This window comes from Girardinichthys multiradiatus, chromosome 5 (genome assembly GCF_021462225.1).
Source record: "Girardinichthys multiradiatus isolate DD_20200921_A chromosome 5, DD_fGirMul_XY1, whole genome shotgun sequence".
Taxonomy (NCBI): domain Eukaryota; kingdom Metazoa; phylum Chordata; class Actinopteri; order Cyprinodontiformes; family Goodeidae; genus Girardinichthys; species Girardinichthys multiradiatus.
The window spans coordinates 16,315,084-16,339,040 of NC_061798.1; the positions used below are offsets into that span (position 1 = coordinate 16,315,084).

Genomic DNA, 23,957 nt, shown 5'->3' on the forward strand with positions numbered 1-23,957 from the left:
GACATGTCTTCCAATTTTGATGCCTTTTTTATGTTGTTTTCTGAAATAATTATTTATTTTTTACATATGTTCAATGTGCACTTGCAGAGAAAAAGACTGCAGACACTTTTGTCCAATTCAATGAAAGGCAAATTAGCTCCTAGATAATTCTGACCTTTGTTTCTCTGGAAAAGTGCCTATAGGCTGAATGTCAGTCAGAAAGAAGAGAAAACTTTCATGGCTTACGCAATGACTGCTGGGTAGTTTTTTTTAATGATCCCTCCCTTTTATGTTTACTGCAGTGTAGGTTCGACATCAGGTGAGCTAAATCGACAAAAGTTTAAACTCCTCTATGAAATATTGTTTGCTACATTTATATTGAACTTTTTATGCTAACCTAAGCTTTTTCCACCTGATTCTGTGCTTGTTTATATGAATATTCCAATTTGCATATCTTTGATCCATCTTCTTACAAACTGTCGCTTTTTAGTTTGACTCTGATATTACTTATCACGGTAAAATTTGTGAGTTCATTAAGCTTTTAAAAGATGATCTGATTAGAAAGTCACCGTGTAAACAGCTCCTGAGCAAACTGAGTTGAGGATGTATTTTCATAGTGAGCTGGCTAAAAGATAGCCATCTTTGTAACACAGTAAATCCAACATGTAATGCTCAAAAAGCCACACAAACTGATTAATCTTGCTTGAAAGTACAGCTATCTTGTGCATCTTATTTTGGTCTCAGTATTTAATGTTGACAAGGCTTCCTGTTGAAGCAGTGACAATGATATACCTGCTTTCTCCTTATCAGTCCTGCAATATACTGTATCTCTCTGCTCTGCCTTCCAGTCATCTCCTGAACGTTGTGTCAGCGTGGGTTAATAAGTGAGGGGGCTTTTTCATTTGGTGCTCTAGGACATTTGGTAATTCCTAATTTTTCTCAGGTAAAATGCAATCCTGCCTCCAAGCTTGAAGCAAGATTTGTTCTGCCTGCCCGCTCTCTGCCCAGCTCATTTACTCTTCTCAAGCCAATTCTTTTCGGAAAATGAAATGTTGTCTTTATCTTCATCCCTGGATCCTGAAGCCATGGAAGAAGTGTCAGGACATCTCTAAAGTCACACACTAAGATATCTGTGTTGAAGGAGTAAGTTCAGACTCAACTCTGAGTTTTCTGGTTCAGAATGCAGATTCATATTTTATTGGTGTCACCATAGTAACATACACTACCGGTCCGAAGTTTTAGATACACTTTCTCACTTAAAGGGTTCTTTATTTTCATGACTATTTAAATTGTAGATTCTCACTAAAGGCAACACAGTTATGAATTAACACACATAGAATTATGTAGTAAACTAAAAGTGTAAAATAACATTTTCACATTTTAGATTCTTCCAAATACCCACCCTTTGCTTTGAAGACTGCTTTGATCTCTTGGCTTTCTCTCCATGAGCTTCATGAGGTGGTCACTTGAAATTATTTTTTAAAGAGTCTTGAAGGAACTTCCCAGAGGTTCATTGAGCGATGGCCAGAGGTTAACATTTCAGTCATTCGAGTTCATTCATTGTTTTGATGCCTTTGGTGAGAATCTACATACAATGTAAACATTAAACATAAAGAAAACCATTAAATGAGAAAGTGGTTCTAAAACTTTTGACTGGTAGTGTATATTGGAAGCTTATACTGCTGCAAGAACTGAATTAGTTTTGCAGAAACCTACCCACTGTTTGAAGGACTGGATTGATGACCTATTCGTGCAAATCAGCATTTATTAAGTAGAGAATCAAATCTGGACATGTGAGTAGTACTCTCACATTTCTGTCACATTCAAATTGTTAAAACCACAAACCTCAATGTATTTCAATGGGCTTTTATTTGATGCACCAACAGAAAACAGCACATATTGAAGTGGAAGCAATATACATGGATTTCAAAGTCTCTCCCACTTAATACTGTCTAGAACCAACATCTGCTGCATCTACAGCTGCAGGTCTTTTAGGATTTGTTTCTACCACCTATGTACATCTAGAGACTGAATGTTTTAACCATTCTTCTTTGACAAATATATCACACTGAATCCGATGGAATACACTGCATGTGAAAGGCAATTTTCAGATCTTGCTACAAATTCTCATTTGGATTTAAGTTTGGACTTCGACTAGGCTATTCTACCGCATGCATATACTTTGATCTAAATCATTTCATTGTAGCATTGTACTATTTCATGGCTGTTTGTTTAGGGTTGTTATCTTGTTGGAAGGTAAATCTCTGCCCCAGTCTAAAGTCTTTTGAAGCTTCTAACAGGTTTTCTGCCAGCTTTGCTGTTCTCTCCTTGCCCGCTCTAACAGTCTGATATCATTTGGAAGCTTTGCGGTTGTTCCATACTCTTTCTAAGTACAGATGATGAATTGCACCGGGCTCATCAAAGTGAAGGGGGCTAAATAAAAATACAGATCACACTTTTGCTTAATTGTGCACTTCATTTTATTGATCCGTTACATGTTGTTGGACCACTTGTTGCTGAATATTGGACTACTTGCACAGACACCAGGCCTCCTGATGCTTGCGGCCATTTTGTATCCAGGACAGTCCGCTCCTCCATATCCCGTCAAGCATCACGACTGTTATGACGAGGCGTCCCAAGTCTGACGTCACAAGACGCTATATAGGAAGGCGGACATTTTCAAAACTCGCTTTCAGCTGGGAATCTTGACAAGGTTACCACGCAACTGGAGCGTCCTCTGGAGAAGGAGAGATCCCACGTGGAGTCTTCATTTATTTCTCTCTCTCGTTGGCCAACGAACAATTCATAACTGAGGTTTCTGGACTAGGAAAGCCAGAAATTTCACTTTGCCGATCGAAGACGTGAGTTTAACATGTAACTAAAAACACGGAGTTTGAGGAAACAAACCGCCATCGTGTTTCACCCCTAGTCGACTGCTGATGGTCAGATCCTATTTTTTCCTTTTCGTCAAGAAGACCAAAGGACGGGACTGACCGCTCTCTTGGAGTGTAACTGCGGACGCGCACAACGCTTAAAGCCCTGACAAGGTGGCGAACAGTTGAAAGTTCGGACAGAGAAGCTGGAGCAAGGTGATTGATGGCCTAGAAAAGAAACAGCAGGACCTTAAAGTTTATCCTAAAGCGTACCGTAAGCCAGTGGAGAGAAGACAAAATTGAGGTGAAATGGGCGTGTTTAGGAGCACTGATGGGTTGCTCCTCGCCGGACCGAACGATAAACATCCCCCAGTATGCCCACCAACTGCAGGAGGAACCATGAGGGACCGGTGCAAAGAGGATTGGGCAGCTGATGAAGGTGGAGCTAGAGGGGGGCTAGAGGCGACCCGATTTCCGGATGCTTTGGCTGAATCTAGGGACGTGAAATGTCACCTCACTGGGTGGGAAGGAGCCTGAGCTTGTGCGGGAGGTCGAGAGATATCAACTAGAAATAGTCGGGCTCACCTCTACGCACAGCATGGGCTCTGGAATCCATCTCCTCAAGATGGGCTTGATTCTCTTCTATTCTGGAGTGGCCCACGGCGAGAGGAGCAGGCTGGGGTGGGTTTGCTTGTTGCCCCCCAGCTCAGCTGTCTCGTGTTGGGGTTTACCCCAGTGGATGAGAGGGTTGCATCCCTGCGCCTTCGGGTTGGGGACAGGTCTCTGACTGTCGTTTCGGCCTATGGGCCGAGCGGCAGTACAGAGTACCCGGCCTTCTTGGTGTCCCTGTCTGGAGTGCTGGATGGTGCCCCTCCCGGGGACTCCATTATTCTTCTGGGGGACTTCAATGCCCACGTGGGAAACGACAGTGACACCTGGAAAGGCGTGATCGGTAGGAATGGCCTCCTCAATCTGAATCCGAGTGGTGTTTCGTTATTGGACTTTTGTGCTAGTCACAGCCTTCAGTGCATTTGGCACCAGGACACCCTAGGCAGAAGGTCGATGATCGACTTTGTTGTCATGTCTTCGGACCTCCGGCAGCTTGTCTTGGACACTTGGGTGAACAGAGGGGCTAAGCTATCCACTGATCACCGCCTGGTAGTGAGTTGGATCTGCTGGAAGAGGAGAAAGCTGGACAGACTTGGCAGACCCAAGCGCATAGTGAGGGCCTGCTGGGAACGTCTGGCAGAGCCCTTGGCCAGGGATGTATTAAACTCCCACCTCCAGGAGAGCTATGACCAGATTCCGGGGGATCTTGGAGACATAGGGTCCGAGTGGACCATGTTCTCTGCATCTATTGTCGATGCTGCTGCCCATAGCTGTGGCCGTAAGGTCTGTGGTGCCTGCCATGGCGGCAATCCCGGAACCCGGTGGTGAACACAAGGAGCATGGGATGCTGTCAAGCTGAAGAAGAAGTCCTATTGGCTGTGGTTGGCTTGTGGGACTCCTTAAGCGGACCTGGAGATGGCATTCGACAGAGCCCCTCGTGGTGCCCTGTAGGGGGAGCTCCAGGAGTACGGAGTCAGGGGCCCTTTATTAGGGGCCATCTGGTCTCTGTACAAGCGAAGCAGGAGTTTGGTCCGCATTGCCGGCACTAAGTCGGACCTGTTCCCGGGGCATGTTGGACTCCAGCAGGGCTACTCTTTGTCACCGGTCCTGTTCATAACTTTTTTGGATACGATTTCTTGGCGCAGCCAAGGACCGGAGGGGGTCTGGTTTGGGGACCAATGGATTTTGTCTCTTCTTTTTGCAGATGATGTGGTCCTGGTGGCCCCCTCTAGCCAAGACCTACAGCATGTGCTGAGGTGGTTTGCAGCCGAGTGTGAAGCGGCTGGGATGAAGATCAGCTCCTTCAAGGCAGAGGCCATGGTTCTCGACTGGAAAAGGGTGGCTTGTGCTCTTCAGGTTGGAGGGGAGTCCCTGCCTCAAGTGGAGGAGATCAAGTAAAGAATGGAGTGGGAGATCGACAGACGAATTGGTGCAGTCGCCACAGTAATGTGGATGCTGCACCAGTCCATTGTGGTGAAGAGAGAGCTGAGCTGAAAGGCAAGGGTCTCAATTTACTTGTCAGTCCACGTTTCTACCCTCACCTTTGGATTATGATCAAAAGAACAAGATCCCGGATACAAGCGACTGAAATTAGCTTTTTAACCAGCGTGGTCAGGCACTCCCAAAGGTATAGGGAAGAGGAGTGAGGAGTATGACCATCCAGGAGGAGCTCGAAGTAGAACCTCTCCACACATGCATCTGTTTTGAATGCCCCCTCGAGCGTCCCTCGGGAGGTGTTTCAGGGTGTCTGGGAAGAGGAAAGTCTGGGCATCCCTACTGAGACTTCTGCCTGGTCTTGAATAAGCAGAAGATGATGAGTTCAAGAATCAGTGCAAAAAAAGGCACTTTAATAACAAAATTAGGTTAAATAAAATTAACCTGTGGGGTCATCAGCAGTAAAAAGACTTTTAAAAGGCTTTGAAAAGTTTGCAAAGTATGTTGCAGAATCGTACAGTCTTTGTCACACTTAGATGTTTCAGATCATCAAACAATTTGCTATGAATCAAAAAAAGGCGGACCCAAGATTCAGCCAGACACAGTATTGAAAGTTTAAAAGGTTTATTCAGCCACAGGAAAACGTCACACAGGTAACACTACTCACAGCTTCCAGGAATCACTGAGTCAGAAAGAGTGATTAGGGACTTGTAGTCTCTCCAGATTGTGCAGGGATCAGAAAAGCCACTAACCTGCTTTTGTCTTGAGTGGAACTTGAAACCCAGAGGGGAAACCTCAGTGGGCGGCAGGCGGTGATCTCCACAGCACAGGTAAGATGTGACTCCAGGCTGAATAATCCGAGGGCTAGGCTGGCTCAATAATCCAAGGACAGAAACAGGGTCAACGATCGGAACAAGAGGCATCAGGCAAGGGGCAGGCAGAGGCATAAATCAGATGCAGGAAACAAGGTCGACAACCAAAATCCAAATAGTCTGACAGGGAGCAGGCAGAGGCATAAATCCAAAAGGGAAGGCAAGGTCAAGAACAATGATCAGACAGGAAGGAACGCTGGATATCTACTCACACATTGGCTTTCAAAAATCTGGCACCGTCTGCTTGTCAGAGTCAGTATATATCAGGGAAGACACAGGTGTATGGCATGCCACAGATTGCACTACACTGCAGCAGCCACCAGGTACATCTAATCTGCTGATTGCAGCCAGGGAGACAGGGTAGAGCAGACGTGCCAGAATCATAACACAATTGTTAATATTAGAAAATGATAACCTGTGTAAATGGAAATTTAATTTACAAATAAAATACAATCCAGCCTGGCCCCATGTATTAATGCTTTTTTCCACACCTTGTGTAAAGATAGCATGCCAAAGTGGCTGAAGAAGCGCAGTAGCCAGAGGTTGTCCAGTATAGAAGGTGGCTTATTTACCTAAAAATTGTGACCAAAATAAATTGTTTCAGAAATCCAAAAAATTGTTGACTCAAAATTTAGCATTGCTTAATTGAACAGAACTAAACTTAAGTCAACGGAAATTAATGTCAAGTGGCAGGGTTCTTGCCAGCGCAAAAATGTCACCACTACTCTGAAATTTAGGCCGATACGTCATTTAACGTCAGTCGATGTCAGTCAAAGGTATCGGCCCTTTGACTGACATCTGGGCTCCCTCTGTGTGGTTTTTATGTTGGCTATAGTGCATGCGCTGAGTCTGTTCCTACTTCCTTTCACCCTATGCGACTGCTAAAGGTAAAGCTTTCTAAAATCATGTCAGCTTCGAAAGGTTCCCGTTTGTGGAACCTCTCTGTAGGCGATTAACAGAAATGGAAGCCATTGAAATATTGGACCATTTGCACGTTGCTGGACGCCACTATGCATTCCGCTACTACAGATCCCAGCGGGCACCACGGCTGATAGGATGGGGCGTTGTAGCTCTGATGTCACAGTGGGCTATATAACATACTCTGACACCGCCCACCATTGCTTTTCAGTTTGGAACCAAGACACGGTTACCGGCATCTGAAGCGCATCATTCTGGAGAAGAAAATCCCACGTGGACTTTCATTCATTCTCCCCGTTGGCCAATGAGAACAAAACTCATAAAAGAGGCTCCAGGAATAGGAAGGCCTGGAGTTTTCAACTTTACCGATCGAGGACGTGGATTTAACATGTAACCAAAAAACCACGAGTTTTCAAGGAGACGCAATTTTTCCTTGTTTTCTTTGCTCCAGTCGACTAGTGACGGTCCGTCATATTTTTCACCTTTCTGCCAAGGAGGCTGAAAAGGACGAGGACAGACCGATCTCCTGAGTTACCCACGGACGCGTGGAAACTCTTCCCCCCCCTTTTTTTTTTCTCTACCTCTCTGCCCCAAGAAAGACTACAAGTAAAGTCCGTTCGTTTCTTTTATTTCTTTATTAAGAATAGCTTGGGCAGGATAGAGTAGGATTGTAGGGTGATTTAGAATAGCCACTAATGTGTTCTAAATTGTATGTGCATGCCATTGTTTATTGAAACTTGATTGCTGTTGATTTCTGAGGCCGCCGAGTCTCGCAAGTTGTGTTTTTACTGTGTGAACACCGGAGCGCAGGTGCGCCGTAAAACTGAACTGCTATAATAACCTTATGGTGAAAATCAATGGTTGGTCTTCAACTTCATGTTTTATTGGTTGTCGCCAAAAGTTTTATAACTCTTTGGATGCGCTGAGCTTGCAGAGTTGGGGGAAGTTTTACGACCCTTGACGCCTGGTGGGGGAAGTTACACTCAAAGCTTCGCTAGCATAATATTCCCCTTGTATTTTGCCATAACTGTCATAACTACTGGTTTGATTTCATCCACACTCAATGCTGTTTTATTTTGTTTAGTTAGATATTTTACCCTTTTGTGTAAAACTTTGCATGTTTGATTAGGTGAAGATTATTGAATCGGAAAATCAAATAGTATCAGGGCTGTTGATTTAATAAATATTCACGTAGATAAAGAGAAGGCGTTTGTGTTTATTTTGTGCAAGAGGGATTTGTCAGTCAAAATAAGGTTAAAGTTCCCCACGTTTCGGCAGAAATGGTTGATTAAACAGTGACATCTAGTAATAGTTATCCACTATTACTGAGAATTTAATAATTGTAATTATCAAGGGCTTTGAGCCACAATTACAACACCAGAGGACATTTCTGACTTCGATTCATAAATAAGGATTTTTGGTTAAGAAATAAATTTTCTCAAATTATGATTTTCAATTATCATTATTGACAAATATTAATTAATCAATAATCATAATCCCAACACTTGGCACCTTGGATTCCTTGCAAACTGTACATTTCTTTGAGCAGTTTTGAAGTAAAGTTGGTGCCCTGATATGTAATGATTTATTTTGGAATTCCAACCTTTAAGAACAACTGAATAAGGCAGTTGACAAGCGACCTTATATTTTCTTTTGGGGAAAAGCTTCAGGATATCTCTTGGCATAGTCACAAACCACAAGTACATACTTATGACCTGCCTTACTTTGTTTCTAATGGGCCAACTATATCCAATAGAAGTGTGAAAGGGGTGTATTAACAATGGGCATACTAACAAGCAGAGCCCTATCTGCTTTTCTGCCTGGAGCTGTTATTTGACATTGCGGGAAAGCTTTGCAATATTTTACTGTGTCACTGAACTGTTGAGGCCAGTAAAACCTAGGAATCATTCTGGAGAATGTTTTAGATTGCCCCAAATATCCTGCCCAGGGAATAGAAAGACTCAGTTTCAAAACTGTAGGCCTTAAACCTTGTGGTATCACCAACTGGTTACCAATCTGGCAATGGCGATTTAACAGATCCACCTTAACCATAAGCACTTCCTCTCTTCCTTCAACTGGAGTTAACTCTGGAACACATTTAGAAAACAATGGTGCAAGTGTTGGATCTTCTTTCTGTAGCTAAGCAACATTGCTAGCAAAAGGAAAAGCTTCCATTGTTAAAGACTCTAGCATTTGCTCAGCTACCTTTGTTCCCCTCACCTTTTTATGCTTTTTTCTCTCTCTTGCTCTTCTTTGTTTTCTTATGAGTACTAAGCTCATTCAAAGGCGTTTTCGCATTTTCAAAAGGTAACTCAGCCCAGCCCAGCCCAAAGTATTAGCCTGTTGCTCCTTTGCTCTTGACCTTGTGACAGGTAGCAAGCTTCCACCAACTTTGGCCTGACAGGAATGCTTGGCTCTTAGTTCTGCAAATAATGGGAGATCTTGGACCAACACCACCTGATATGGCAGTGTTAGCAGTACTCCTACTGAAAGAGTATAAGACTGGCCTTCAACTTCAGTCACAACTTCAGCAATGGGATAAGGAACCTTGTTATTACGAATACAGCAAATCTCAGCTGTTGCTCCAGAAAATCATGCATTCCTAGGAAGACTGTCTTATCTTACCAGAGTGCAATTACTTCCTAAATCTAACAGAGCTACACAGGATTTCTCTTTAATAAGCACCACTATTGAAAGTTCATGTTGCTGGCATTAAAGTGCATTGTTAAATATTAAAATAACTGTGATTAACCACAGAGTCTAAGTTTAATTTCACTTGCCACACCCAGACCTGAGTATTGTCAGATCTATAGAAGCAACGAATCAAGGCTGAAATTGATGTGTTGGCGAGTGAGGGAGAGAGTCAAAAAAATATCATGTTTGGTAGCAACAGTAGTGTAGCAATAAATAAAAGGTGTGTCACCAGGTTATTTAATTTGCTTACAGCACTGTTATTGCCTCACACCGTGTTATAGTTTATGTGTGAATCTTTGGTACACATCACCCTGGTGATCTTTTAGAAGAAGGATATGATGGTGAGAAAACTTTGATGAAATGTTTGTGCGGACTTTAATTTAACACATAAGTTGGCTTATAGGCCTTTTTTTTTTATTTATGTGAAGGGTCTGCTTATAGCTCACCAGCGCAAGCATAAATAACACTGTGGTTTTAAAGGCTTATGATGAAGTCAGCCTATGATTAAAGTTTTATATGGAGTGAACCTCTGAGAAGAATCATGATGCAGTGTAGCTTCAATTCCCCCATTTCACCATCTGCATTGCCAGTTTCCCCTGTCTCCAAAGTGATCGAATGCATGGGTCAGAGTTTGGGTGAGGGACCGCAGGTTCTCCCATCAAGTTTGTTGTTTATAGATCACAAACTTTGTGTGGAAAGTGACATACGCCAGTTTCAGACCTCGTTTTGTGCATAGGCCACATTTATAAATGAGACACTCTGATCTTTAGTCAAAGCTCCAGCTCTGCAAAGACAGACATGCATATTTTTCCACAGATCTATGCAGAGAGGGGTGCCATGGGTACAGCAGGTCACAGAATAGACTCAACTCAGAAATGTTGTCTCATACAATCTGACTGGTTCTTTCAAACTCTTATCAATCCTCTGGATCAGCTGGATCACATCAGGGACATGTTTGCATTTAAAGATAAAAGTGTAGAGAATAAAAGAAAACCAGACTCATAAATGTCTTTAATTGACAGCATTGCAGATTTACTCAGCAGAAGCCTGTTCCAGATTTAAGCACAAATCATGTCTGGGCTAAAAATAAACCATATCTAGGTTAAACATAAAAGCAGAACAAAATCAAGTTCTTTCTAAACGAAACTAGAGGACTCTTTTGGTCCTTTTTAAAATAAAACTTTATTTTATTAAACAAGAAGACAAAATCCTCTTAAACCCTAAAATGTCTTCTGTAGCTCAGCTTTGGTAAACTGCTGTTTCCTCTACATCACCTACAGGCCTCCCACTTCTGGAGGTGCTGTTGTTTACAGGATAGGTTGTCCTGAGTGGGAGCTCTTCCTTTCTGCACTGTTGGTTTTCAAGTACAGCGAGCGAATCAGAGATTGAGCTGTGTGGGTTTTTATCTGTCACCATCCATGCCTTGCAGTCAGAGCAGCTCAGGTATGCAGAGCTAAACACATTACCTCTCCTTGTTTGTGTACCTTAGTTTTTGAGGAGACCTGCATCAGTTCAGGTAAACAGAATTTCGCTTAGCAGTCCAGTATAATCCGCACAACAATTGCTCTTCAGCAGACATTTAACAAATTAACCCATTTCTTCCCACAGGCAAAGTAAAGTTTTCACCTTTTGCAGCCTAAAACCTCAATGTAGTTTATTGGGATGTTATGTAACAGACACAAAGTAGTAAAAGCTGTGTGATGGAGGGAAAACAATTTATGGTTTCAACTATTTTATATGAAGTGTATTTTGCTCCAATTACAGCTATAAGACTTTTAAAGGATGTCTCAGATAAACATTTTAAAGGATTCACAGTTGGGCTGAGCCATTATAGCACATTAAGATGCTTTAATCTAAGCCATTCCATGGTAGCTCTGGCTGTATATTGGGTTTGTTCTGCTACTAGAAGGTGCACCTCCACCCCAGTCTCAAGTCTTTCCCAGCCTCTAACAGGTTTTCTTTAGTGCCATCCATCATTCAGTCCACTCTGACCAGCTTCCCTGTCTCTGTTAAAAAAAGGCATCCCCACGGCTTGTGTATGGTGTCTTCAATGCAACATGTGCTGTCACCTTTTTATAAAACATAGCATTTTGCATTTATGTCAAAAAGGCACATTTTGAAATTATCTGACCAGAGCACTTTCTTCTGTATGTTTGATGTGCCCCCCCACATTGCTTGTGACAAACTGCTAACTGAACTTCCATTATACATTTTTTTCCTGCCACTTTCCTTCAACTAAGAGTTGTCCTTTTAACAGATTCTCCCATCTCAGTGTAGATCTCTGCACCTTTTCTAAAATTACCATGGGCATCTTGACTACTTCTTTAAATAATTATCTTCTTGCCATTTTCATATGATGGACTGAAAAGTGTCCTGTGAGATGTTTGGAGCTTCAGGTATAGTTTTATAATCTAACCCTGCTCTACTGCAAAATTAAACCTGACCTTTCTGCTCTGGTCCTTGGTCTTTATGATGTTGTTTGTTCTCAAAGACCTTGACAGTACAGCTGGCTTAATAATAAGATTAAATTACACACAGATGGACTCTATACACATTGATATTGTGGCATGCTGGTGTCACAGCAAGACGCCCTCAAGACTGTTAAGCTGCTTTAGTGCTTCAAATAAGGATTGTAATAAAGCACCTTCAGGTTCCCTCACCAGTCTCAAAGCCCTAAAATATCACCTGTGTCCAATCCAGCCCAGTTTACCAAAAACACATTGCTTTTTCAACTGTATGGAAACCAGAGGGACCACATTCTGCAATGCTTGTGAAACACATGTAACACATTTCCATGTATTCAAATAAGGTAAGAGTACAAGCAAAGCAATAGGACTCTGAGCTGGCTTTGTTTAATCAGAGTAATTAAATATTTACAGTGCAAGGATAAAATACCTATGGAGCTAGTTGGGAATTTTGTGCAGGACATTGACTTAATAATAATGAGTATGAAATTGATCGTATCTGCTGAGTGTGAGAAAAGTGGGAATAAAGGGATGCTGAACATATATTTCCAGCAGAGTTGAAGACTAATAATTGTCTACATGAGCATATTAAAGCAGTTTTTTTCGAAAAACTTGGGGTAGACTAATTGGCCAATGCACTCAATAGGAATAAAACAAAAACATGAAAAATTAATTTGTCCTGCATCTTAAACATGATTTTATTTGGTATACATCAGCTACTGATAATCTTCTTTTAATACTCCTAAATTAGAGCTAATGCTTAAAATATGAAAGTGAAAGTCTGCAGCTAGCATAAAAGAAATTGTTTAAAGCCAAAAGAGAGGGCCAGTAACGGGCTTAGTAACACTAGGACTTGACTTGGTACAATTACCAGTGTTTCCTGAGATAGAAAACTGTTCACCAATTAACATAATAACCTGAACTTGACTGCATTGTTAGATAACTAGGATCAAATTGGAAAGTCTGTCAGATTGACTTTGAACCTATCTGGATGATTGGCATGACTTTTATTTTGTGAAGTGCCTTGAGACTATATTTGTTGCGATTGGTGGTATATAAATAAACTAAATTGAACTGAATATGGCACAGATCAAACCAAGGTCCTTTAACCAAGGGAGAGCAATTACTGGAGGGGAATCAGGTAAATTGATAGGCAAATCGCAAACAGCTGTGAGGGGAGCAAAAACCTGAGGCAATAGGAAGCAATGAGACATAGTGATAATAAAATGGCACAATATTTCTTGGTTGCTTCAGAGCATGTTAGCTTTCCAGACTAGATATCAAGTCTGCCTCTTAACCAACCAGAGTGTCAAGAGTTACAGAGTTACATCTTAGGTAATCAGAAAATATTTGAGAGAGATAACTTCTTGTACCAAAAACAGAGAGCAAAACAGAGGGCTTGCTCTAGTAAGAAGGTTAAGATTATTAAAATTATTTCTATTAAAAGGCTTCCTTTTGAAAGTGTTTCCTTGCCATGTATTTGAATTGCATTGAGGATTATAGTTCTTTCTTGTGGCCAGCTTGCTGCCTCTTCATTTGACTGATCTTTTTCCAGCTCCATCTGTTTTACATAAACGCACATATCCAGAATGAATATCCCTGCGTTGGTTTACTGAGTTGGTATTCAGCTCTGCACTACCAATTTTCAATGTCAGGTTTAGTTGAGGCAGATCTCTTAAACGATACCTTGATAGGTTGAACCAGCTTTCTATTATATGGCCCTGAACTGAAATATTCTACAATGATTACTGACACGTTAAAACTGATTCTTTGTGATTTGTACAAACAAAAAACTGGGAATCTTAATGTCTTAAAAAAAACAAAAAAAGTTATTGAAATCTCATTTCGTTTTCATGAACCCGATATTTTTTATCATCCTGTCGTATGAGCTGGATATCACATCGTCACAACCCAACCCGCTGACACAAACTAGGAACTGCTAACCCAAAATAAGCACAAATGAACCACAGACACCAACACAACTAAATAAGAAATAAACCAATAAAGAAAATTCTTTACTTACACAATCAATAGATGCAAAAATGCTTTGGAGATACGTTTTTGTTAGAGCAAGATAAAGAACATACAAAATACAGTAATTAGTCTGACACATTTCTTAACATGTTAACCCTAACCCTTTCAACCTCTATTTGCCGAGTAGCAGGTAAGATTTCAAAATGTCTCCTGGAAGACCTTGGTTTGTTGGGGGACTCTGCTGTAACAGTTAGCAATGCTAACAGTGCTAACAATGCTGATTAATAATGAACAAGTTAAAGACTGTTTTCCAAAATCTCAAAGTCATAAAATCTTAACTTCATTACAATAAAATTTTAATCTTCTGTTATTGATCTGTTTGGTGCAACTCTCACATACACACAATGGTTCACTGTTGCCTCTTCTCATTGATAATTCATCACTGTAAGCGTCAGAAAAGCTCATTAAATTACCGCGTTGCTGACATTTTTGTTGCTGAATGCATTTATTTTTCTCAATCATAAAAAACCCCATTATGTTCAGGTAAAGTAAATCACACCTTCATCCCACCCTCTTAACAGTGTGTATTTCAGGTTGACAAGAATCATGTAAATATAAATAATAATGATATGGGCAAACATACAGCAGTATAGCTGACAGTGCCCATGGCTTATTCATACAAGCTTAAACAACAACGTGGCTGAAAGCAACACCAAATGTTTTATTGAACAGGTTCTGGAAAATATTGTTATCTGGAGGTATCTCAATTCTGACATTAGGATCAAATCTGACCAAAACTAAATCAAAGCTCTACTTTCCCCTCAGAGCGGTAACAAATCAAGATTAATCCATTATGATTACATTCTGATGTACACAGTTTTCACTAAGAACATTTACAAATTTACAAAAAATTGTAATGTATTGTACAAATAATTAGACTGTTCTACATGAAGAAGATTGGAGTTTAGAGATGGCAGGAATCTGCTCTGTAACCTGCCTGTCTCTGACTGGTCATTAGCTTGAATCTATGGGAAAATACTCAGTTTGGTTGATTTTTCCTGAATTGACTCTGATTGGCAGCTGAAATACTGAGAATAAAGGGTAACACTGTTTACTTTGATGCATCCTTTGGAGTTCATAAAAAAAGAAACAAATTTAGGGACAGATGCTTTGATTCATTAATCTTTTAGTTTTGTCATTTTCTGTTGAATTGAAACTACTACTATTAAGAAAACCAGAAATCATTAAAAATTAAAATAAACCAAACAGGACATCCGTTTCAGGCAGGAAAAGCCTGATCAGTGCTTTACTACTGTTTATATGGTGGTTATTCAGAAAACTATTCACCCATAACCTCCCCATTAATCAATACAAACAATATGTTAAGAGTAAAAAAAAAAAGAAAAATGTTTATTAGGACATCTTATTCAACATTCTCTTTTTCAGACTCGCAACATTTATAACTCGGGCACAATGCAAAGATATCTGCATATAGATGTAATTTTTAGAACGTTGACTTACATTTTGACAAACGGGTCAGAGTAGCCGTTGGAGTCCATGGCGGCCAGATGGGCACAGCGTATGATCCCAACCTGCAGGCAGCCTTTCTCTATGTTATAGCACAGTGACACAAGGATGCGTCCACGCTGGGGGCACAAACACAAATTCTTTTCAGACATGCCCTGCTGTTTTCTGCTTGGAGGACAGCAAATATCAAACAACTATACCAGGCTTCTTCAAAATAATTTACTCAAAGTAATTAAAAGGAGCTTTGGTAATTTGTTTTAATTCGTTTAATATTTAGTCCAGAGTGTCTATCTTGAGGGTTAAAATTAAACCTTGTAATTACCGGCCATATCTGAGCCTGGCCAAAAGGCACTACTCTCCTCTCACTTTAATCTTTAGGATGAACCAGAAACCAAATCTAATCAGAGACCAAAGTCTATTAGCTTCTGTCTCGAAATCATGAAGAGAAATGAGAAAAAAGCCACAAGAGGAACAAAACTATAGACTGGTATAATTCTTACACTGCTGATGTGGGGTGTCCATGAGAGTGGGTTCACTGATCTCTAGACTAATAAAGTTAATGCTACAGATACAGATTAAAGATGCATAATTACATATTTTATGTTCTTGATATTTTGAGATATGACAAATTACATGGTGATGGTGGAGCTGATGATGTTTTTGTTACCTCTTCCTCTGCCACGAGTGCCCCCTGCTCCACCAACTGATTGTTAGTTTCCTTATTCTGTAACAATACAAAGTAACATGACAGTATTAGCTGTTGATAGGGATCTGATGGCTTTCAGTAGTCAGAAACTGAAAAATCAGATGTTTTTACGATCAGAGACTACAACACATCTAACTGCTAAAATGTTGAGCTAACAACAACACTCCTTGGTGTTATTATTGAGGACTCAAAGCTAGCTATTTTTAGTATCAGTATGATGTTTAAAAGAAAGGAAGCATAGAGATAAAGAAGCTATTTGAAAGGAAGGAGTGTACAACATGTCTGCAGTTCATTCAGGCTCCAGGAGGAGCAAGAGTGAGCAATACGTAAAGCAGACAACAGGAAGGCTCAACATATTACAGCTAAGTTCTTCTGTGTTTTTCCTTTTGAACTTTCAACTAGGGCTGCATGATATCAGGAAAATGTGATATGGGATACATTGGTGGCTGGTGCAATAAACATAAGACTTGGGATAAATAAACAAGTAATGAGTTGCCTGTACAGGAACTGGTAAGAAATAAAAATCATTATTTCCATCTCCACAACAAAGTTTTATTGACAAAGTTTCTTCAGCCAACATGTGCTGTATTGACTTTGAAATAACTTAGTTGTACTTTTCCAATGACCTCCTCGACTAACCACCTCTTTACCTTCTAAAAATGCTTATGCTATATTAAACAACAAGTGTCACCGAATATATTACAGGCATAGAGTAGCTGGACGTACTTCTATATTTAGCTAATATGCGGTTCTTTGTGATATGCATATATTAGTGATATTGTGATAACGATACATTTATAATACATTGTGCAGCTCACGTTTAACCTTATCTGTCATCAAACACACAGGATTTGGAAATGTGGTCAGATTTATAGAAATGTCAGGGTTAGAGTAATGACCTACATTTTCTATGAAATACACATGAAGACTGCGGTTTTAGCAATGCTAGCTATGCTAATTGATAATACTCAATCATAAAGACTGTGAAATCAATATTATCTAAATCCAAATCTCTTCCTTAAAAAAAATTATTGACTGCTCACAGCAGTAGGACTTGAAAAAAACTTTTTGAATGCTACTCCTACATCTTCCTATGTTAGAGTCCTGAGTCAGACTAAATTGGTATCAGCAGGTCAAAGCTTTACAAAAACTGAAGATCAGAGATTGGTCTCTAGTAAATAATTAACTTTACTTAGGTTTTTAGTTCTAATAAATTTTATATGTCATTCATACCTGTGCAATTCTCTCCAGGCCCATATTGTAGCGTTTGTTCTCACCCTCTTTGAGTTTCTTCAGGGCCACTCTCACCTCCCCGATAAACTCGTTTCGTCCAAGTCTGTCCATGTCGCACACACACAGCCTTCATACAAGAATGCACACAAAGATGAAGACAAGGGAAGAAAAGGAAGTGAGTATGAAGGCCTTCCAGTGCATTCATTATTCTGAGGCAAGCATCAGCAGTACAAGATACTTCCAAAGTGCATCTGAACAGATGACCACTCTGCAATTTCTCACAAATCATCACAAAGCTATGTGATTACTGAAGAGTGCTTCCAAGAAATAAAAAAGGTGTGATTTCCTCACTTGGTCCCCAATTTCTGTAATTGAAAGATGTTAAAGGACAAAAAATGAATAAATCAAGCAATCAGACTTTTAGTTTCTGCAATAAAGAGACCTTTGAAACCTTTTACAATACAAATTTTAAATATTGTTTTAAAGCCAATGGTTAATTTTGTTCTATTATGACCTGAGGAGCAAGAAAAACCTGGTTTATATATCGTTTGCTAAAACACAATGACACACAAGGTTCTGGGTTTGACACTCGCCGTTTGACACTCGCCGAATCGAAGCCTCATTTCATCCCCACTTCCTACCACTTCATCCCTACCTACTTTTATTTTGCTCACATCTATATATAGATCTATATCTATCTATCTATCTATCTATCTATCTATCTATCTATCTATCTATCTATCTATCTATCTATCTATCTATCTATCTATCTATCTATCTATCTATCTATCTATCTATCTATCTATCTATCTATCTATCTATCTATCTATCTATCTATCTATCTATCTATCTATCTATCTATCTATCTATCTATCTATCTATCTATCTATCTATCTATCTATCTATCTATCTATCTATCTATCTATCTATCTATCTATCTATCTATCTATCTATCTATCTATCTATCTATCTATCTATCTATCTATCTATCTATCTATCTATCTATCTATCTATCTATCTATCTATCTATCTATACACACATATATACAGTACAGACCAAATGTTTGGACACACCTTCTCATTCAAAGAGTTTTCTTTATTTTCATGACTATGAATATTGTAGCTTCACACTGAATGCATCAAAACTATGAATTAACACATGTGGAATTATATACTGAACAAAAAAGTATGAAACAACTGAAAATATGTCTCATATTCTAGGTTCTTCAAAGTAGCCACCTTTTGCTTTGTTTACTGCTCCACACACTCTTGGCATTCTGTTGATGAGCTTCAAGAGGTAGTCACCTGAAATGGTTTTCACTTCACAGGTGTGCCCTGTCTGGTTTAATAAGTGGCATTTCAAGCCTTATAAATGGGGTTGGGACCATCAGTTGTGTTGTGCAGGAGGTGGATACAGTACACAGCTGATAGTCCTACTGACTAGACTGTTAGAATTTGTATTATGGCAAGAAAAAAGCAGCTAAGTAAAGAAAACGAGTGGCCATCATTACTTTAAGAAATGAAGATCAGTCAGTCCGAAAAATTGGGAAAACTTTGAAAGTGTCCCCAAGTGCAGTCGCAAAAACCATCAAGCGCTACAAAGAAACTGGCTCACATGAGGACCGCCCCAGGAAAGGAAGACCAAGAGTCACCTCTGCTGCGGACGATAAGTTCAGCTGAGTCACCAGCCTCAGAAATCGCAGGTTAACATCAGCTCAGATTAGAGAACAGGTCAATGCCACACAGAGTTCTAGCAGCAGACACATCTATAGAACAACTGTTAAGAGGAGACTGTGTGAATCAGGCCTTCATGGTAAAATAGCTGCTAGGAAACCACTGCTGAGGACAGGCAACAAGCAGAAGAGACTTGTTTGGGCTAAAGAACACAAGGAATGGACATTAGACCAGTGGAAATCTGTGCTTTGGTCTGATGAGTCGAAGTTTGAGATCTTTGGTTCCAACCACCGTGTCTTTGTGCGGCGCAGAAGAGGTGAATGGATGGACTCTACATGCCTGGTTCCCACCGTGAAGCATGGAGGAGGAGGTGTGATGGTGTGGGGGTGCTTTGCTGGTGACACTGTTGGGGATTTATTCAAAATTGAAGGCATACTGAACCAGCATGGCTACCACAGCATCTTGCAGCGGCATGCTATTCCATCCGGTTTGCGTTTAGTTGGACCATCATTTATTTTTCAACAGGACAATGACCTCAAACACACCTCCAGGATGTGTAAGGACTATTTGACCAAGAAGGAGAGTGATGGGGTGCTGCGCCAGATGACCTGGCCTCCACAGTCACCGGACCTGAACCAAATCCAGATGGTTTGGGGTGAACTGGACCGCAGAGTGAAGGCAAAATGGCCAACAAGTGCTAAGCATCTCTGGGAACTCCTTCAAGACTGTTGGAAAACCATTTCAGGTGACTACCTCTTGAAGCTCATCAACAGAATACCAAGAGTGTGCGGAGCAGTAATCAAAACAAAAAGTGGCTACTTTGAAGAACCTAGAATATAAGACATATTTTCAGTTGTTTCACACTTGTTTGTTCAGTATATAATTCCACACGTGTTAATTCATAGTTTTGATGCCTTCAGTGTGAAGCTACAATATTCATAGTCATGAAAATAAAGAAAACTCTTTGAATGAGGAGGTGTGTCCAAACCTTTGGTCTGTACTGTATATGTATATAAACATAAAAGAATGGGCAGTCTTCTACTATGTTTTTAAAAGTTGTTTACGATTACTTAGGGAAATATTTCCAAATCAAGTCCATAATGCCAATCATATGGCAAACATATTTGATAAACAGTTTTTCCTAATTATGTGTTTGACCAATGAACTATCCAAAGAACCTTTTTTACACTTCAATAATATTTTATTAATTGAAGATATGAGATTGCCCATCGGTGATAAATATGGTAAGATGGTAAAATTATCATGCAAATTTACACTCTCGTGGTGTTGATATTAAGCTAGATTTATCGATAAATCCTGATGAGCCCAACCAGTTAAATAGACTACAAGCATGTCTTGAAGACATAAAAACTTGGATGACTTTAAATTTTCTTCTTCTAAATTCAGACAAGACAGAAGTTGTTATCTTTGGACCCGAGTCTCTGAAAACATAACTGCTTAGTCAATCAGTTAATGTGAACGGCATTAATTTGACCTCCGGTAATAAAGTAAAAAATCTTGGTGGTATTTTTGACCAGGACATGTCATTTAAATCCCAAATAAAACAGGTTTCTATTATTTCCTTTTTTCACCTCCAAAATTAGAAATAATCTGTCCAGGAGTAATGCTACTACTCACATGCATTTGTTACTTCAAGGCTCGACTATTGTAATTCTTTACTATCAGGATGTCCACAAAATGCAGTTAAAAGCCTTAAAACCCTAACCCTAAGCCTTAAAAGCCATATTTTTCCTACTTTAGCGTCCCTTCATTGGCTCCCTGTTAAATTTAGAATAGAATTTAAAATTCTCCTCCTCACTTATAAAGTCCTTAATGATTTAGCTCCATCTTACATCAGAGATCTGATTGGTCCATATGTTCCTAACAGAGCACTTCGTTCTCAGACTGCAGGTTTACTGGTGGTTTCTAGAGTCTCTAGAAGTAGAATGGGAGGCATATCTTTTAGTTATCAGGCTCCTCTCCTGTGGAACCAGCTCCCAGTTTTAGTCCGTGAGGCAGACACCCTGTCTACTTTTAAGGCTAGGCTTAAAACTTTCCTTTTTGATAAAGCTTATAGTTACAGTGGCTTAGGTTATCCTGAGCTATCTCTGTAGTTATGCTGCTATAGGCTTAGACTGCAGGAGGACATAATGACCACTTTCACTCTCTCTGCTACATTTTCATACTACTCTCCCATTTTACATTATTTTCTGTCGATGTTCTCCTTCTCTAGATGATACACTTGGCCCTGTCTTTCAGTGTTTAACATTGTTTCTCTCCTAGACATAGCTATTGGCTGAGCTTTTACTGCAACTAACTGTATGTGCCCTCTTTCATCTTTGAAAACTGTTTAGCTGCATTTCTCTCCTAAATGAAGCCACTAAATGAATTACTACTGCCATTAACTTTTTACTGTTCTTTCACATAGAAAGTATTCCAGGATCAGTGTTTCTGTGTTCTTTTGTGTCTCTGCTCTGTTCTCTCAAACAGTCGTGGCAGATGGCTGCACACACTGAGCCTGATTCTGCTGGAGGTTTCTTCCTGTTAAAGGGGAGTTTTCCTTTCCAATGTCGCTACATGCATGCTCAGTATGAGAGCATTGAAACCTATTGCTGCAAAGTCAACAACACAATGCAAGCGACTGTCCACTGTCGCCACATTCTCATCCAGGAGGAGCAAATGTTGCAAGTCACTGACTCGATGCAATTGTCTGTGTTTCCTTGGATGGAAAACATTTTAACTAATTTAAATTATAAATTGAATTTGACTGCATTGTTTGATAACTAGGATCAACTGGAATGTGTGTACTTGACTTGGAATCTGTCTGCATGACTTCATTGAATTGATTGTTTTTATAAAGTGCCTTGAGACGAAGTGTTGTGAATTGGCGCTATATAAATAAAATGAATTGAACTGAAATTATCTCCTGCTGGATTGAGCTACCTTGTTCATCAACAGCAGAAAATTGAGCTGAAGAAGAGAAGAGTAAGAAAAGCTCTTTAAACAAACTTGCCACAGCTTGGTGTGCCATAGAGCACTCAGAGGTTAAGGCCAACTGAGAAACCAAGGTCAAACTGGAGCTCTCACTCTGAGTGGTTCGGGTCTACAAGTTCATCACATCTAAAACCTATTTACCTTAAATTTTTTCTTGATGAAATCAATCAGCTTTAATCACCTTTTTGCTTAGATATATTATTCAGAGTTACAAAATCACATTCCTTCACAGTAAGCTATATGAGAAGAATGTTAATACATTACTTTCAATCTTTTGTTGTCAAAGCGGATACATAACACTAAATGCAGCTTCAAACTGACACATATGAAACATCTCAAAGCAGATGGCTCCTTTCTCATTCTCTAAAAAGTCAAGTACAAAATGAACAAAAAGTTTGAATTGGACCTGAGACAAGCCGACAAAATAAATTAATTTGTAAATAAGATGGAGCCTCGTGGCAAACCTGGTTTTAAGCTGGTGGCTAATTTGCTTTTTCAGAAATGATTCCAGTAAAATTGTTATTATTTTGGACTCACATGCTTGTTAGTTCTTTTGAATCCATAGCTGTAATTGAACTGCACCCCTGCAGCACGTAGAGAGCCATGGACTCATGTTTTTATTAGGTTTCCTCTAGTTTGTTTTCTTCTACTTTATGACTAAACCCAAATGCCACTCATGTAGAGGATTTAGTCAACAGCGTAACTTAACTAGCGTATGTTTGGTGTTTACCATGAAAACAGATGGAGGCTTTTTCCTAAAAAGACAACAAAACGTTTGGTGGAAAGGATGTCACATATTACATCAGCCTTGATCTCAGATCACAGACATGTATGACAGAGCGAAGGGAAATAAATCATCTGACAACCCTGGTCATGAGTCAGAGCTATTCCCAAGCTCCTGTTAGAGATACTCATCAGTTATGACTAAAAGCCTGAAACCAGCATGTCAAACACCCAATATTGGTGGGAATAGGAAAAGGAGAAAGAGAGATGATATGAGAGTGAAAAACAAGGATGTAGTGAATTCATTTCACAAAGGAAGCACATTTATATTAGATTTAGGGTGTATCAACTGAAAAATACAAAACAAAAGGAAACTGTTCAGTTTCATCTGTCCAAATAAAAAAAAAGCCATTGTTACAAATGTACATTATCAGCTTTGCTACTTGGGATGATAAATGTAACCTAAAGATAACAGAAGACCAACAGCCATGTCATTTGCAGGACTTTTTTAATCCATCCTCAACATGCTGTATCTTTAAAAGCATAAAACAAACCCATATGCATGTTCATGGAAATTTGTTAAATGTTTATCTTTCCTCTATTCTTCTCAATGTACATTGGTATGTTAAATGTCCTTTCAGTGATTATGAGAGCACTATTCAAACACTTGGATGAGCCAAAAAAATAAAGGATGTCATGCTGCAAATTACTATAAAAAGTGTAAGAAAGAGTACGATCCTTTTCAAGTGGAGGAAGAGAGAAATGTTTGTTCTAATATAGATGCTGAATTTTACCATTTGCCAAACCTTGTCAGCTGGTTAAATAGTCCTCATACCACCCAGACACCTGTTTTTCTTCTCATAAACCTTTTATTTCCCTTAGACAGCAGCTTGATGTGTCAGAGTATTGTGACAGACATGGTCAGGGGAAACTCTGAGGCCTGAATGATGTTATTTACCAACAGCAGCACAACACCTCCACAGGATCATCTGTCACGCCTCACAAAGGGACTCACAGATGCTTATGCCATCTGTTCTCCCTCTCTCAAAAAAGCAAAAGGACACAATAACCAGAATTTAATACTACCGCCTTTGGACTAAAGTACAGAAATTCATAAGTTTCTTGTATTTTTCTCTCCTCACCATTCTCTCGTTATTGCTGTTTTTTTTTTTTTACTAGCAGTAGTAAACAGATAATAGGATAGTGGGATACACCCAGTTCCCAGTACACCCAGTTACTAAGATGGGTCCTCTATTCAAATAAAATAAAAAATATTTCAGCG

At 39.8% G+C, this 23,957-nt stretch overlaps 1 protein-coding gene across 1 annotated transcript in view; it reads right to left on the reverse strand.

Annotated features, from left to right (window-relative positions):
• The window catches only part of doc2d (double C2-like domains, delta), a 66,343-nt gene that overhangs the window by 19,304 nt on the left and 23,082 nt on the right, over positions 1-23,957 (reverse strand). Inside the window, exons 6-8 of the mRNA XM_047366948.1 lie at positions 17,285-17,411; positions 16,013-16,069; positions 15,340-15,464 (exon numbers count right to left, since the gene is read on the reverse strand). Of these exons, the coding sequence (XP_047222904.1) occupies positions 15,340-15,464; positions 16,013-16,069; positions 17,285-17,411 (309 nt within the window). The remainder of the gene's footprint in view (positions 1-15,339; positions 15,465-16,012; positions 16,070-17,284; positions 17,412-23,957) is intronic.